General features: G+C 41.1%; 1 protein-coding gene across 2 annotated transcripts in view; it reads right to left on the bottom strand.

Annotated features, from left to right (window-relative positions):
* The window catches only part of LOC133879697 (phosphatidylinositol-3-phosphatase myotubularin-1-like), a 53606-nt gene that overhangs the window by 7907 nt on the left and 28412 nt on the right, over positions 1-17287 (bottom strand). For both annotated transcript variants that reach the window (XM_062318398.1, XM_062318397.1), the window contains exons 7-13: positions 13579-13868; positions 13385-13458; positions 13245-13308; positions 12957-13022; positions 11861-11960; positions 11646-11759; positions 10516-10685 (exon numbers count right to left, since the gene is read on the bottom strand). In XM_062318398.1, the coding sequence (XP_062174382.1) occupies positions 10516-10685; positions 11646-11759; positions 11861-11960; positions 12957-13022; positions 13245-13308; positions 13385-13458; positions 13579-13868 (878 nt within the window). The remainder of the gene's footprint in view (positions 1-10515; positions 10686-11645; positions 11760-11860; positions 11961-12956; positions 13023-13244; positions 13309-13384; positions 13459-13578; positions 13869-17287) is intronic.

Raw genomic sequence — 17287 nt, 5'->3', positions numbered from 1 at the left:
CCCACCTCCACCACATGGAGGCCAGCCTTCACTTTAAATTTTAAATTTTTTTATGAGTAACAAGGCCATCCTCCAGTTGTTATTGTGCATGTTGGACAAACTAAGCCGTGTTTTCACTTCTTTTAAAAAAAACTTTAACATGTATTTTCAAAACATTATATATAAAGGTGGGGAAAGTCGCAACCTTAGTACACATTAAGTATATAAGAAAAAACCACCTTAATGAGAAAAGGAACAAAAAACTACAAAATAAAAATGTTAAAAAAAATTGTGAGGTATTATAAGGCTCACTTGGTCTAATAATTGGGATATTGAATCATGGTCAAGAATTGATAGATTCTTGCTATCTACAGAGTGGGAGGAATATTTTTCTGACGCAACTCAGAGACGTCTTCCTCGATTATTGTCTAATCATTTCCCATTGCTGTTAGATTGTGGAGTAGGATGTAGGGGTAGTAGGTCTTTTAAGTTTGAAAATATGTGGCTGCAATCAGAAGGTTTTGTACAGAAGGTCAAGATGTGGTAGGGTTCGTATCATTATGAGGGGAATTCTAGTTATGTGTTAGCACAAAAATTGAAAGCATTGAAAGCTGATTTGAAGAAATGTAATGAGGAGATTTTTGGTGATGTAGGGAAGCGAAAGAGGGAGATGGTGGAGGGTCTTTGTGCTCTAGATCTGCTTGCAGAGGAGAGATCTTTAACTGAAGTTGAAAGTATTAAGAAAGAAGAGTATTTTAGAGACTTGTAGTGGAGCATCTATCTTAAAAAAGTGAGTTGAGACAAAAGTCCAGGGCTCTATGGTTGAGAGAGGGAGACAACAATACGAAGTTCTTTCATCATTTGGTAAATTCACGTAGGAGAAATAATTTGGTTGAATCCTTAGTGGTTGATGGGAATATGACTGAAGATTCTGTAGTAAAAAAGATCACATTGTGAACTTCTATAAACAATTGTATTCTGAACAGTATATGTGGGGGCCAAAGATGGAAGACCTTTCAGTTCTTTCCATTGATGATGGGGAAAGTACTTAGCTGGAAAGTGAAGTAATGGAAGTGGTGAGGAACTTTAATGGAGATAAGGCGCCAGAACCTAATGGATTGTCCATGGCCTTTTTCTAGAAATGTTGGGAGGTTTTATACGAGGATATTATGACGGTGTTTAAGGAGTTCCATAGACGTGGAAAATTCAAGAAGATTTTTAATGCTACGTTTGGTTCTCTTATTCCTAAGAAAGCTGGAGCGGTGGAGATTAAGGACTTTCGTCCTATTAGTTCAGTGGGTGGTTGTACAAAATTATTTTAGAAGTTATGGCAAATAGGTTTTTTTGATAGATAAGCAAAGAAATATATTATAAAAAGGGTAAGGCGCTCCTAAGCATACAAAAAAAACCAAACCATAAAAAAAAAATAAAAAAATAAAAAGAAAAAGGAAGAAGAAGAAAAGAAAGAAAGAAAGAAAAGACCCGAAAAACCCAAACAACCAAGACAGCCAAAGATCCACAACCCAAACCCAAACCCAAAAACCAAGACACCCAAAGCCCTACAACCAAAACCCAAACCCCGCCAAAACACCCTAGACTACATTACATCACAACAAGGGTCCCCTTACCTTTACCCTGGCTAGAACGAACGCCCCTAGCAACAAAGTTAATCAAGTATTCTAAATTCTTAACCTCTCTACTCCATTCAGGCTTAGGAGATATAACCAGCACTGTAGAAGTTGGTCCAAGAAACCCCCACCGAAGGAAGCCCTTCAACAGAGGAGAGACAGTGGTTGCCTCCATGGTCTCAACAATCAATTTGATCAACTTCGCATCCTTCGGCTTTCGAGAATACCTCAATACCAGCATGGATTCCGACAGATATAAAGGTGCCCCAGCCTCCGACATCACAGGAAGCCAAAGACGGAGTCTTTCACCCAGCGCTGCCGCCTCAGAAACAATTGACCAATTGCCTGCCAGCCATGCCTGGGATTTCGCCTAACCCATGACCATCTCCGGCACGGGTGAAGGACCCTTCGTAAACACTTCACAAACCACCTCTCGGTCTGCACCAAAAATCCAAGATGAAGGAGCATCCCCCGTTGTGCCGATCCATCCAGACCTTGTCAACACTGGCCCAGAGTCAATTGTCGGACGTGCAAGACCCCCAGAAGTAGGCAAGGACATAACAAATTCACCGGAAGAACTTCGCCCTGTTTAGCCTGCTTTGAATAGGTCAGAGTCGTCGACATCGTCTCCGATAGATGAAGACCACCCTGGGCGACCGCCGACATCTCCGGCCAATGAACACCCTTCGCAAACTCAGAACCCGTAAAAATCCAGGATGGAGGAGCAACCCCTGTTGTGCCGATCTGTCCAGACCCTAACGAACCTGGCCCAGAGTAGATCGCCAGACCTGCAAGGCATATGGAAGCAGACGACAACATATCAAACTCACCAGAAGAACTTCGTCATGTTCAGTCTTGTCATCGACAATGTCTCTGGCCAAAGAAAGATCACCCTCGGAGACCGCCAACAACGTCTTTGGCCTAGTCGAAAAACCCGTAACCGCAGAGCCCTCATCCGTCACCTGGGATTTGGGCTTAGTCATGAACTGGCCTAGTCGAAAAACCTTTAAAATTTTGGCCCGAACTGAAACCAACAAACCGACCCAACAAATTCACAACAGCCTGGCTCACTACTGACTTGATCTTCACTAGAAGCTTCCTCCACGTACGCAATTTCAAACGAGCCCTTGTCTTCCTCGCAGAGCCTGACGTGCCTCAATCAGAGAGATCATGTTCATGAAGCCTCTTGCTCAGCGAACACAGCAAAATGGCCTTGACCATCGAACCAAGCAAAAGCTTCTCTAACACAAAGCAGTCCACCGTCGATCTCAAATCCTCAGAGATAGCATACCTCACCGCCGAGAGGAAATCAAGATCGCACGATTTCGTGAATGACGATAGAACACTACACACGATGGGCCAAGCCCCACTCGAGTGCCCTGAAATGGAATCCTTTGAGAAATCATGGAGGCCCGACACCTTCTTCCCAGCCTTATTCTCCGTCAGTCCGTCAGAGACAACACACCAGCAAGATGAGACCCAAACACAACTTCGAAGAAAGCCAACACCTCACATAGCTTAACAACCACTCTATTCTAGCCCCGCCCTCCTCATCCCTTCGGGAACAAAAGGAACCCTCTTCGACCACCCATTGCATTGACCGCTAGCTCCACGAATCGACCAACCTTTTTATAGCCTTTCCAGATGATCCAAGCCTTCGAATCTTACCGAAAGGATTTGACAAAATCCTCGACCCCCTAAGACTGCAAAGCCTCCACCACCACAACAACCCAAGCAGTGCACTACAAACCTAAACGCACAACCCGTGAGAAGTCTTTCCTCCTCCCCTTCATTCTGAGCACAGACTTACGTTCCTCCACCGAGAGGAGGAAAGTTTTAGCCTCCACGGAGAACCGCCTCTCCGTGGCCATCCTCTAAAGAACAAAACGAGACGAACCCTAGTGGGACGCGCATTCACGTGCCACCACTAGGGGAAAGGAACTGGTGAGAGAAAAAGAGAGAGAGAGAGAGATTAAAAGCTATATAATTATTTTTATTTTTTATGGCAAATAGGTCGAAGTTGGTATTGGGAAAGATCGTCTCAAGTTCTCAAAATGCATTTATTAGGGGTAGAAAAATTCTGGATTCTGTTTCAGTGGCGAATGAATGCTTGGATAGTTGGCTTCGCTCTAGGGAATCGGGTATTTTATGCAAATTGGATTTGGAGAAGGCCTATGATCACGTCAATTGGGAGTTTCTTTTATATTTATTGAAGAGATACAACTTTGGGGAGAGATGGCGAGGTTGGATAGCTCACTGCATTTCTACGATTCGGTTTTTCCATTCCACGTTCTCATTAATGTGGAACACTTTCAATATTTGATATGTTTGTTCATATGTTTTGAAGCAGTCAAGGTTAAAGATAAACTTGTCTAAGTTAGAGATTGTTCATGTATGCAATGTGGGGGGGCGTGGAGGTTTTTGCTAGCATTCTTGCGTGTGGGGTGGTGTTGTTGCCAATAAAGTAATTAGGTCTTCCCTTGAGTGCTCACTATAAGGCCTCCAAGATTTGAAGTAGCATTATTGAGAAGATGGAGCATAGATTAGTAGTTTGCAAGAGACTTTATTTATCAAAGGGAGGTAGGTTAACTTTGATAAAAAAAAATACTCTTTCTAATTTGCCAACTTATTACTTATCCCTTTTCCCTACTCCGCTAAGAGTGGCTAATCGATTGGAAAAACTCTAGAGGGGCTGTCTGTATGAGGTAATGGCGATGAGTTTAAGTTCCAACTAGTGAAATGGTCAACTATATGTACTCCATTAACATCAGGAGGTCTAGGGGTGAAAAATATTATTTAGTTTACTCAAGCTCTTTTAGGGAAGTGGTTATGGAGGTATGCGATAGAGAGAGGCTTTTTGAAGAAAGGTGGTGAGTATTAAATATGATAGTATGAGAGGAGATTGGTGTTCTAAGGAGATTGGGGGGCCCTATGGCATGGGTGTGTGGAAATGTATAAGGAGCGCATGGGATGGTTTTGCTAATAATGTGAGATATGAGGTAGGAGATGGATCTCATGTGCTGTTTTGGTATGATGATTGGTGTGGGGAGCACAACCTTTGAAAGTCTTATTTTCGGAATTATTCACTATTGCTTGTGGCAAGGATGCGTGGGTGGCGAATAATATGCAGCTATAGAATGTAAACATTCATTGAAATATTATATTTGCTAGACCAGTGCCTGATTGGGAGATGAAAGTGGTTTCGGGGTTCTTTGAGATGTATTCTCAAAGAGTAAGGCATGGCGGCAATGATACAATTTGTTGGATTCCATCTAAAAGGAAAACATTTGAAGTTAAGTCATATTATCAAGTATTATCTAATGATGTAAGGTCCTGTCTTCCTTATAAGAGTATTTGGAAAGTTAACGTGCCCTCAAGAGTAGCATTCTTTGTTTGGACTGTGGTTTTAGGAAAAACTTTAACTTTGAATAATTTAAGAAAGCGGCATGTTATTGTAATGGAGTGGTGTTGTATGTGTAAGAAGTGTGAGGGGTCTATTGATCATTTATTCCTTCATTGTGAATTTGCAACTGGATTGTGGAATGCCATTTTTTAGCTGTTTGGTGTTGATTGGGTTATGCCTTAAAGGGTAAATGATTTGTTAGGAAGTTGGAGGGGACAATTGGAAGCTCATCATGCTTTGCAAATCTGGAGGTTGGCTCCTTTGTGTTTAATGTGGTGTTTTTGGAGAGCAGAACACAAAGAATTTTGAAGATCGTGAGAGTGGTTTGCTGGAGATAAAGAAGATGATGCTACAATCCCTGTATACATGGAAAGTGGCCTGGAATAGTGTGCATGTCTCTAATTTTACTGAGTTTTTGGAGTTATGTGCTTCATTTTTTACATTTTAGGGGTTCTCTTTCATACTCTGTGTACTAGGGTTACGCATCTTTGCGTTTTGATTTAATATACACTACATTACTTATATATAAAAGTGTCATCCGCAAACAAGAGATGAGACACAACAAAATCTCCATTATTTCTTGAACCCACCGAAAAACCTGATAATATCCCTCCACTATGGCCGACATCATTTTCTTAGTGCCTACATAAGAGCCACAAATAAAAGAGGAGATGATGGATCTCTGTCTCAAACCACAAGAACTACTAAAGAATCTAGAGGGAACATCATTAACAAGAACGGAGAATCGCACCGTAGATATACATTGTGCTATCTAAACATTCCATTTCTCCCCAAAACCTTCACTTCAATAAATACAACAGAAACTTCCAATTCCAAGTCCAACTTACAGAACAAGCTAGGGATCCCTTATCGAATTCGACTATCAATATATTCATTAACAATCAACACTGAATATCCAATGTATCTCTCCCCCTTACAAAACGCATTTTGTGAATTTGAAATGATATTTTCCAACACTGTTTTCAACCTGTTTCCTAGTACCTTACATTCAGATTTATATATACCACCCACTAAACTTAAAAGACGGAAGTCCTTAATATCCTCGGACCCTCAGCACTAGCTTTCTTACGAATTAGAGATGGCTGGTTTGATGAATTGGTGGGATAGGCCGTGGTGCTTTGGGGGAGATTTCAATGTGGTGCGGTTTCCGAGTGAGCGATCGGGAGTTGGTGGTTTTTCTGCTGCTATGGAAGATTTCTCGGATTTCATTCATGGGCAGAGTTTGGTGGATATTCCTCTCCAAGGAGGGCAGTACACTTGGTCCAATAATCAGGCATGGTCTAAAATTGATAGGTTTCTATTGTCTCCGGAGTGGGAAGAACATTACCTTGATGTGTCACAAAGTCGTTTGCCTATACTTTTATCGGACCATTTCCCCTTGATGTTGGATTGTGGTACGCAAAGAGAAGGGAAAAGATACTTCAAATTTGAAAACATGTGGCTCAAATACGATGGCTTTGTGGAACGTGTGCAACGTTGGTGGGAGTCTTATGATTTTCATGGTTTACCGAGTTACGTGCTGGCAAACAAGTTGAAAGCTTTAAAGATAGACTTGAAGAAATGGAATGCAGAGGTTTTCGGTGATGTGGGGAAGAAGAAGAAAGAGTTATTGGAAGGTATTAAGGAGTTGGAGTGCTTTGAAGAAGTTCGGGGGCTAGTGGAGGAGGAGCGGATACGGAAGTCAGACATGATTAGGGAGTTGGAAAAAACATTACTGTTTGAGGAGGTTAATTGGAGGCAAAAATCTCGGGCTCTGTGGCTAAAGGAAGGGGATAATAACACAAAATTCTTTCATCGGGTGGCTAATTCGCATCGAAGGTACAATTATGTGGGAGCTTTGAGGATCAATGGGGCTTTGTCTACCGATCCGGTGGAAATTAAGGATCATATTGTGAATTATTATGACACATTATACACTGAGCAGAGTTCGTGGCGGCCTAGGGTGGATGGGATTTCTTTCTCTTCCATTGACGCAGATGAGTGTCTCTGGTTAGAACGAGCCTTTGAGGAGCAGGAGGTGTGGGAGGTGGTGAGGGACATGAACGGGGATAAGGCACCGGGTCCAGATGGTTTTTCTATGGCCTTCTTTCAGAAATGTTGGGGGATTCTCAAAAAAGATATTATGGCGGTTTGTTCAGAATTTCATAATAGTAGCCAGTTTGAGAGGAGTTTGAATGCAACTTTTGTTTCCCTTATTCCTAAGAAGACGGATGCGGTGGAGGTTAAGGACTTTAGGCCTATAAGTTTGGTGGGAGGGGTCTACAAAATTATTTCTAAGGTTCTTGCTAACAGGCTCAAATCAGTGTTGGGGAAAATTATTTCGAGCTCTCAGAATGCTTTCATTGGTGGACGGCAAATTTTGGATTCTGTTCTTATTGCTAATGAATGCCTGGATAGCCAAATGCGGTCAGGGGAGGCCGGGTTATTGTGCAAACTGGATTTGGAAAAAGCATATGATTACGTGAATTGGGGTTTCTTACTTTACATGCTTCAGAGGTGTGGGTTTGGGGAGAAGTGGAGGGAATGGATTTATTTTTGCGTTTCTACTGTAAAATTTTCCATTTTGGTTAATGGCTCCCCTACAGGGTTCTTTAAGAGCTCGCGAGGGATTAGGCAAGGTGATCCTCTTTCTCCTTTGCTGTTTGTGGTGGTTATGGAAGCGCTTAGCAGGATGTTGAATGAGTCTATGATCCAAGGTTTGCTGTCGGGTTTCTCGGTGGGCATCAGGGATAGTGAAGCTTTAGTGGTGAATCATTTGCTGTTTGCGGATGATACCTTAATCTTTTGTGGAGCACAAGCCGAACATGTTCGAAATTTGAGATGTACCTTCCTTTGTTTCGAAGCGGTGTCAGGGTTGAGGATCAATTTAGGCAAATCTGAAATGGTCCCTATTGGCGAGGTGGAAGATGTGGAGTCTTTGGCACATATTTTGGGCTGTAGAATTGGGTCTCTGCCGATGACCTATTTGGGTATGCCGTTGGGGGCGCCGTTCAAATCTATTTCTATTTGGAATGAGGTTATTGAGAAGGTGGAACGAAGGTTGGCCGGCTGGAAGAAACTTTATTTATCAAAGGGTGGTAGGGTGACGTTGATTCACAGTACTCTCTCTAACATTCCTACATATTATTTATCTCTGTTCCCTATTCCTGTGAGTGTAGCTAAGAAGTTGGAGCGGCTTCAAAGGGAGTTTCTGTGGAGTGGTATGGGGGATGAGTCTAAATTTCATTTAGTAAATTGGCATCGTGTCTGTGCTCCAATCAAGGCTGGTGGATTGGGCATTCGTAATGTTATTAAGTTCAATCATGCCTTATTGGGGAAATGGGTCTGGAGGTTTTCTCAGGAACGCGATGCGTTGTGGAGATCGGTGATTGAGGTGAAGTATGAGAGTGTGAGGGGAGGTTGGTGTTCACTACCGGTGACGGGACCCTATGGTGTCAGTGTTTGGAAGTTTATTCGAAGGGGGTGGGATAATTTTGCGAAGTATTTGCGTTTGGGGGTGGGTGATGGGTCTCATATTCGTTTTTGGCACGATGTATGGTGTGGGGATAGGCCTCTCAAGCTCTATTATCCAGCTTTGTTTACTATCGCGCGTTCTCCTGATGCTTGGGTGGTGGATAACTTGTCGGTGGTAGGAGGTGTGACTCATTGGAATGTTCTCTTTACGCGCTATGCTCAGGATTGGGAGGTGGAGATGGTGATGTCCTTCTATGAACATTTATACTCTATTCGGGTTTGGCATGGGGAGGTTGATAGGGTGGTGTGGACTCTTTCTAAGAGGAGGAATTTTGAAGTGAAGACTTTCTATAGAGCTTTAGTTTGTCACGAGGCGGCTTCTTTTCCGTGGAAGGGTATATGGCGTGTTAAAGTTCCAAAGCGGGTGGCGTTCTTTGTTTGGACTGCGGCTTTAGGAAAGATTTTAACTCATAACAATTTACGTAGGCGTGGTATTGTGGTGGTAGAGTGGTGTGTTATGTGTAAGAAGCATGGGGAATCCGTTGATCACCTTCTTCTTCATTGTGACGTGGCTCGGGTTGTTTGGAGTTCTTTTTATAGCTTGTTTGGGGTGGAGTGGGTTATGCCTAGTAGTGTCTTGGATTTATTGAGTGGGTGGGGTACTTTGTTGGGTCGTGGTACTATTAACCGAATTTGGAAGCAGGTTCCTTTATGTGTTTTGTGGGGCCTGTGGCGTGAGAGAAATTCTAGGCTTTTTGAGGATGTGGAGGTTCCGGTGGGGGCTCTTTGTCGAAATGTGCTTCATATGTTATATCTTTGGGTGTCGGTGCATAGCCCGGGTAGTATGTCGTTTGCTGATTTTTTACTTTCTTGTTCGTTCATTTCCTCTAATTAGGGGCTCTTTTTGTATACTTCCTGTGTACTAGGGTTGCGCCCCTTCTCAACCAACGATCGACCTTCTACAATAATATCAAGCTCTTAAATACCATCCACTAACTCCTTTTTCCTCTTTCCAACATCACCAAAGATCTCTTCATTCCATTTTTTCAAATCCGTTTTCAAACCTCTCAATTTACATGTCAACACATAGCTAGGAGAGCCCTGAAAATTGTAAGACTTCCACCATGCTTTACTTGCTCCACAAAACCCTCTAACTTCAACCACATTCTCTAACTTAAAATACCGACTTCTCCTACTCGCAACCCCACAACTGAGCAATAAAGGAAAAATGATCTAACATAAGTCTAGGAAATCTTCTTTGAACGACATAGGGAAACTGTTTTTTCCAATCAGGAGGAAGAAGAAACCTATCAATTCTTGATCAAGATTCGTTCTCACGATTATTAGACCACGTAAATTGTCTACCTAGAAGTAGGATGTCCATAAGGCCTTGTTCAAATTGAAAATCTGAAAATTCTATCTTGGCTAGAGAACGACAGGTATCTCCTGATCTCTCACAAAGATATGGAATAGCATTAAAATCACTCCAAATACACTATGGTTCTCCCACCAGCTCATAAATCCTAGCCAATTCATCCCAAACCACTCTACTGTCAATGCCATGATTAGGACCATAAACCCCTGCATATGCCCACTGAAAATCAACACTAACATTTCTGAAGGAACATGCAATGGAGAATCGCCCCACTCATTCCTCTACCTTTTCCACCACCTTTCTATCCCATATTATCAAAATCCCTCCAGAAGCTCCTCGTTCCTAAATAACACCAATCCACATGTAGACAACCCATAAACTTCTCACCACCTCCCTATAGACGTACTCTGAAAAGTGTTTGGTTTTTCGAATAGTGTTTTGTATTTTGTTTCGAAAAGTGTTAGTGGTGGAAGCCACATCTAAAAACTTGTTCGGATAACTATTTTCTTAAAAGTGTCTTTCTGAATTCAAAAGCAAAAAGAGTTCTGCAAAATTTTACCAAACAGGGCCCGAAACTTCAACTTTTAAAAAGTGAATGTGTTTTGAGACATCTCAAAAGAGAAATCAAGACATTAAAATTGGCATAAAGCAATCACCTGCAATGTACAAGTACTGAAGCTGATTCCAAAGCTACACGTGCAGCAATCCAAGCAGAACCAGCCAAGATATTCTGAACATGTATCAACCAACCACTATCACCAAGGGTTGATACTGAAGCAGACATACCGCTGAGGTTGCCTCCACCCCAAGTCCATCCACCATGTCTCTGTCAATAACGTTAGTATCAGATACTCTCAGCCATTACAAACAATACATTTTAGAAACTCATTAATAAGTCATAGGATGACATCAATTAAAAGGTTTGACAAAAGTGACTCATAAGATTATCTCCACTTCATAGGCCTAAGAACGTTTAGGACTTTCAGACATCACAAACCCTTTCAAGTGTAGCTCACATACACAGAAATTATAAGCAAACTGGGCTTACAGGACATTATGCATCAACTTAGAATGAACCTTATTAAAGAATATACTCCGATAATTTCATCCTAAATAGTATTATCTCGGCTAAGAATGCTCTAAATTTTCAAGGATAACTCTGCAGCAAACTTCTTAAAATCCTAAACAGATATTTTGTAAATGAATCAAAGCTTGCCATCTTAGCATTTTTTACCTTTGGAGGATCCTTAATTGTTCTTCAAGTCATTATATCTTGTTAAGTTGCATGATGAGGTGGCAAATATGGATCATTTAATTAAAAATGAGAGTTAGGATTTTAAGAACTCCAAATGGAATTACCGTGTAAGTTATAGAGAATTCTAATCCACATTATTGCTACTTATCACGATAACCTTTAGTCAATCTTACTTGAAGAAAGGGAGTAAGAGATCATTACAACACAAACATATGATATTAATTTTCTACTATTTTTTATTGATATGGAAAGTTTAGCAACTTCATTGGTTTTGATGACTTTGAAGATGTAAAGAACACTCCTTGCTTATACACAATGCTAGGGTCCAAGGCCAACTTTTAAATTTTGAACATATCAAACTGCTTCAATGCTAACATCATAAAGGATTAACTAGAATAGCCTTCATCAATAAATTCAAATAACAGTATATCCTATCTCTAGAAATGGACTTCTCTTCCCAACAAACCTATTAATTAACATAGTCTAGCATTGATATAGCAGCCAGGATCCATATAAAATTTGGAGACTAACCAAGAATGATGACATTCCATCTGAGGAAGAGGCACCATAAGTGTCTAAGTAGTCTCTTAGTCGAGCAAGACTATCCCTCATTGCATGTATGTTGTCTATCCCGAAGAAAACTATCTGATGAAAATGACAAAAAGGAAAAATCGCTGTTAAATAATGTGAATTCAAATTTTATGACCAAGATATTGACAATCTGACAGCAGAAGCCATAGAGAGACCTCAGATTGAAAATAATTTGACGATGACTCTGAGCCACCTCCCATTGCCCCATTCGCCAAAGCATTTTTCCTAGGTCTTGCATCAGCAATATATAGCTTCCTTTAAAAAAAAAAAAAAAAAACTAAATCAATCAATTTTAACCCACAAAAACAGAAATATAGACTTTTTTCAAAGAAAAACTTCTTTAACTATCGAAACCCCCATTATAGAAGAAATAAGCATCATAAGTCAATTATTGCAACAAAACACTTTGATAGGTAAGTAGAGAAACTTTATTAAGATTAATAAAATATATAACAATACGTAACACAAAGAAGTAATAACATGCATACAAATCTTTGAGGGTTCTACACTTCATATTCAGATAATATTCATTCATGCAGTAGTTAAATAATTAGACTATATTTCTATCTTAGGGGTTTATCTTGTATACTTTCTGTGTACTAGGGTTGTACACCTCTATGCTTTTAATGGAATTCAATTACTTATCAAAATAATAATAATAATAATAATTGAACTACTACACACAAGCTTCATCATTGCAAGATTGTAGACACTAGAATACAGAGTGGCATTTAAACAGAAAGTTTTGCATCATATGGACTGAAGGGGGAAAAAGTTGCTTTGGATGATATTATGTAGAGCAGCACTATTAAATTAGGAAGTAAATGTCAATATTTTGGAAGAAACTAAGAAAGAAAGGTCCAGAAAGAATAAGAGAGCCATAGCATTGTGAAGATATTATTTATTTATTTTTTTTTTTATAGTAAGAAGACTTTATTAAAAAAGGTGGTGCCCCTAAGTACACAGGAAGTATGCACAGAAACAACCGAAGCTAACCCGCAAAACCCAGAAGCCGAAAAAACACCCAAAAGCAAACGACAAAAGGGCCCAACTAAGATACAAGGCAACCCACACCAAGGCACACCAACCTACACCATGTGTGCCTTGTCTTTCCTACACTTGAAGGGATCTTTAGCATTGTGAAGATATTATACAATAAGAGTAATATGAATACTACAGAATAATAATATAGCAGCAGCAACAACAACAACAATAAAGAACAAACAGAGGGAAGAAATTTTATACACCTACCTCCGCTCCCCCATTACACCAGAAAGTTGGGTGCAAAGTGCGGCAACAAGCTTTTCATCAGTGTTGCTGCAGACAAATGCATAGAAGAGAATCCATGTAATTTCGACAAGAGGCATATGGAACAAACACAAAATTTAACACTTCAAACTCCCTTCAAACTCCATAAATGTAACATCTTTTATCTGCACTGCCTTTTCTGTGTGTGTGTGTTTTTTTTTTCTTTCTTTCTGTTTCCATTAAATTCTTCTGGATTTTGGGGCGGTTGATTTGACAGATATTTCACATTACCTCCTCATATTCATCATGAGACCAACTAATGGTTGGGAGGAACGTGCAAGGACAGCTCCAGTTACTGCAACTCAACACGTATAGCAAAACATAAGTAAGTCCTGACAAACAAAAGAACAAAAAGAAGAATTGTTGCATACCAGGATGACACCATGAAACTACAGGCAATCGGCATCTTGCACGAAAGGTTGAAGCCTGAATCACTTCTTCATCACTAGCATCAATGGCCATGCAAATTTATTACATTCACAATTCCAGTATCAAAATGAAGTAAATTTTATCAACCTTAAAAAATTTGAGAGAGAAGTCAGAAAGTATAGACTAGCTGTCTTACCTAATGCCTCTTGGCACAATAAAGGCAAATGGATAACTTGGGCACATGTTATAGTTGGAATTTATGCTACTTATTCTCCACTCATCATTGGAAAATGTGAATGACCCACTCTCAATCATACTCATTGATGCATGGTAGGAGCCTTTTCCAAGAAGCCGAAAATACTCATTTAGTAACCGCACCTTTGGGTTAGTATTGTTGAATTTAGAAGGTCCACAAAAAAAAGCATAAAGATCCCGTAGACTTGCTGGCTTAGTACACCTCAGTAATGCATCAAATACTGCACGTCTCTGTAAGATTCAAAAATCATATGACATGCAAGAAGCGACTTATAATAACCCATCATGGCTTAAATTACTCCCAGGCACTGGCATAATTTGTTTTTGATAAGTAATCGAAATATCATTAAAATAAAATAGTACTACTCAGGTACATAGGGAGTATACAAGAGAAACACCTAGTTAGAAATAATTACTATTATAACTACAAAGTTAACACTAAAATTTAGAATTGGAGACAAAAAGAAAGAAAAACATTAACTAACTGGAAAAACAAATTACTGATGCGTAAAAATTTGTTGTTCATAAACCTCTCAATAATTTTTTAACAAACGAGATAATAAATATAGCAATCTTGGGTCAGCACTGATCCACTTGCATCTACCATCTTCTGTAACTCGCTTTCCCAATACCATTCTTTTATTAACATTTAATATTAACTGACTTTTGGATAGACTTCACGTATGTGATTCCTGAAGCAAACTTCGAATGCACCTCAGGTAGACATATTTTAGAGTTTCATGATATATGATGTTAAACTAAATTGGACCCCACTGATTCATTATTGTTTCCCTGGATTTCACCATATACACACTTTATAAATTAACTCATAGCGTATGATTAGCATGTGACCCTCACGACATAGTTTCTGAAGCACCAAAAAAAAACTTGTTCTACATCCTTCATAATGCAATGATACACAAAGCTCCCTGAAAAGAAACTTCGAGCATTTCAAATTGTAATACCATTGTCATCTCCAAATGAATGCTTTTCTAAACATGTTGTCTAAGCATGTTAGATGTTTCTGGTAATCTATTATCAACCCCACACTTTTTTTTTGATAAATAATTATAATTTTATTAAAGGGTTAAATACCTCAGAGGTACCTGAGTTTTACGTGTTTTTAAATTTAGTACTTCAGTTTCATTTCGTATCACAGGTAGCACCTGAATTTGGAAGAAAAAAGCCCTAGGTAGTACCTGTCAGATTTCTCGTGGGAATTTCAACTTCTCGCCACGTGTCAACCGCTGAGGTTGACACGTGGCACCACATAAAAAAAATTAAAAATTAAAAATTAAAAAAACGATTAAAATTTTAAAAAAATGAAAAAAAAAAAAAAAAAAAAAAAAAAAAAAAAAAAAGAGGGGTGGCTGAGCCACCCCCCTTGGCCACCATGGGAGTGGGCGGCCACCCCCATTTTGGCCAAGGAGGTGGCCCAGCCACCCCCTTGGCCGGTCTGGGGTGGCCGAACCACCCCCTAGGGCCAAAACCCTTCAAAAATTTTTTTTTTTTTTTTTCAACTGTGGGGTGGCCGAACCACCCCATAGGGGGTGGTTCGGCCACCACAGACCGGCCAAGGGGGGTGGCTCAGCCACCCCTCTTTTTTTTCTTTTTTTTTAGTTTTTTTTTTAATTTTTTTAATTTTAATCATTTTTTTAATTTTTTTTTTTTTTTGGGTGCCACGTGTCAACCTCAGCGGTTGACACGTGGCGAAAAGTTGAAATTTGGACGAGAAATCTGACAGGTACTACCTAGGGCTTTTTTCTTCCAAATTCAGGTACTACTTGTGATACGAAATGAAACTTACTAAATTTAAAAACACGTAAAACTCAGGTACCTCTGGGGTATTTAACCCTTTATTAAAAGAACACCGTAAGGCGCCCCTAGTACACACGGAGTATATAAGAAGCAAAAGCCTCACCACTGACCCGACAAGAAACAACCCACAAGACAACCCAACCCTAAGACCCTAGAACTCTCAATCCTCAATCTTATCCCACTATCTATGTTCCTCATCCAAGGCAGAGAGGTAAGCCACAGTATTAACCTCTTGCCCCTTCCCGATCCCCATTGAAGAGCAAAACAAAGACCACTCCACAGAATTAAGAAGAGAAGCTCGACTAGGACTGGAACAACCTTGGCCTGAGAAACCACGATCTGCCTGTGAATGAGAGGATGAACTCGACTTAAGAAACCCCCGCCTGAGAAAGTCCACATCTTTGTGCTCTCCTTGACCCACCTCCGACTTCGACTTCCTCCCTTTACGCTTGTATTGAATCAGAGACTTCGACCTAGGATCTTCCAAGGATGAGGAAGGGGAACCATCCTATTCGGTGAGCCAACCGTAGAACCAACACCCGGCGAGCTGCTGGAACCACCCCTGGAAGAAGACAGAACCGGAGAAACCCCAGGGGCAAGCTCCTCTCTGGCCTTCCTCAAGCCCCCAAAAGTATCCGGCGAAAGAGGGCACCCTAGCAAACCCGACAACATCATACCCACACACTCTATAGTATCCAACGAAGCATCCTTCAAGCCACCAGAAGAAGAACGGACCAGAGGAATCCCAGAAGAAATCTACGGCGTCAACTCCAGCTGAATTCTCGACGGACGGGAGGCTAAAAGTTTCAGGAGGAGACGGGCTAAGCGGAAACCCGAACGTTTACGACCTAGCCCAGTCCCGAAAAAAGGGTCCAAAATATTCCTTACAGCCCGGCCCAAAGCCAAGTTAGACCTGTTGCCCAGCTTGCTCCACGTACGATGTTTAGAAAATTCGAATTTCAAATTCGAATGTGAGAGAAGCTTCTTACCCAGAGGACAAATAAGCCGGTCTTTGTCCAACAAATCAAGCGGAGGTGATTCCAGAGAGAAGCAGTCTACCGCCGTTCTCAAATCGTCCTCTGCATGCCTCACCGATGGGGAAAGATCCAGAACACACGGCTCCACTGACGCAGCACTCAACTTGGAACAACTACCCCCCACGAAAGGCACCTTGCCTGACCTCAACACCTCCACAAAGGAGGGACCCTTCCAGCAAGGAACCATTCCCAACTTCGCCTCTTCTTCCTTCCCCTCATCTTTGACCGACACATACGGGGATCCAGATCCGCATCCCACGTTGGCAGAAAAGAAAACAGCGGCCTTTCTCAGCTCATCTGAGAATTTGAGCCAACCCCACCCACCACGGCCTTCCGGGATCAAAATGAGTCCTTTCCGGCCGCCCAACCCGAATACTGTTGCCTCTAAGTATCAGCCAGCTTGGTTACTACCTCTCTGAGCAATCAAAATGTTCGACCCTTCCCTGAAAGATTTGATGAACTCTTGATCTTCGGGGAAACCCAAAAGAATCTCCATCGTCGATGCAAGCCACTCCGAGCACTGAGGACTAATGACGATTTTGCCGGAAAAGCTTTTTCTCTTCTCCCCCACCCTCAGCCTTGACGCCCCATCCAGAACCGAGAAGACAAAAATCTTCGACTCCACGAGAAAACTTTTCTCCATCTCAAGACACCCCCAAAACACAGAACAACCGACCCATAGAAAGTTACATGGTCGCCGGTGGAGAGGAACCCACACAATGAAGAGCAGAAAAGCGAAGAGAATGGGTCTCCTAGCTTGACGCGCTCTCATGCGCCAACGCTTGGTCTGGGATG

The sequence above is a fragment of the Alnus glutinosa genome, chromosome 10, assembly GCF_958979055.1.
Source record: "Alnus glutinosa chromosome 10, dhAlnGlut1.1, whole genome shotgun sequence".
NCBI classification, from domain to species: Eukaryota; Viridiplantae; Streptophyta; class Magnoliopsida; order Fagales; family Betulaceae; genus Alnus; species Alnus glutinosa.
Note: the sequence above shows the minus strand (reverse complement) of the source record. Positions and strands in the feature narration are given on the sequence as shown.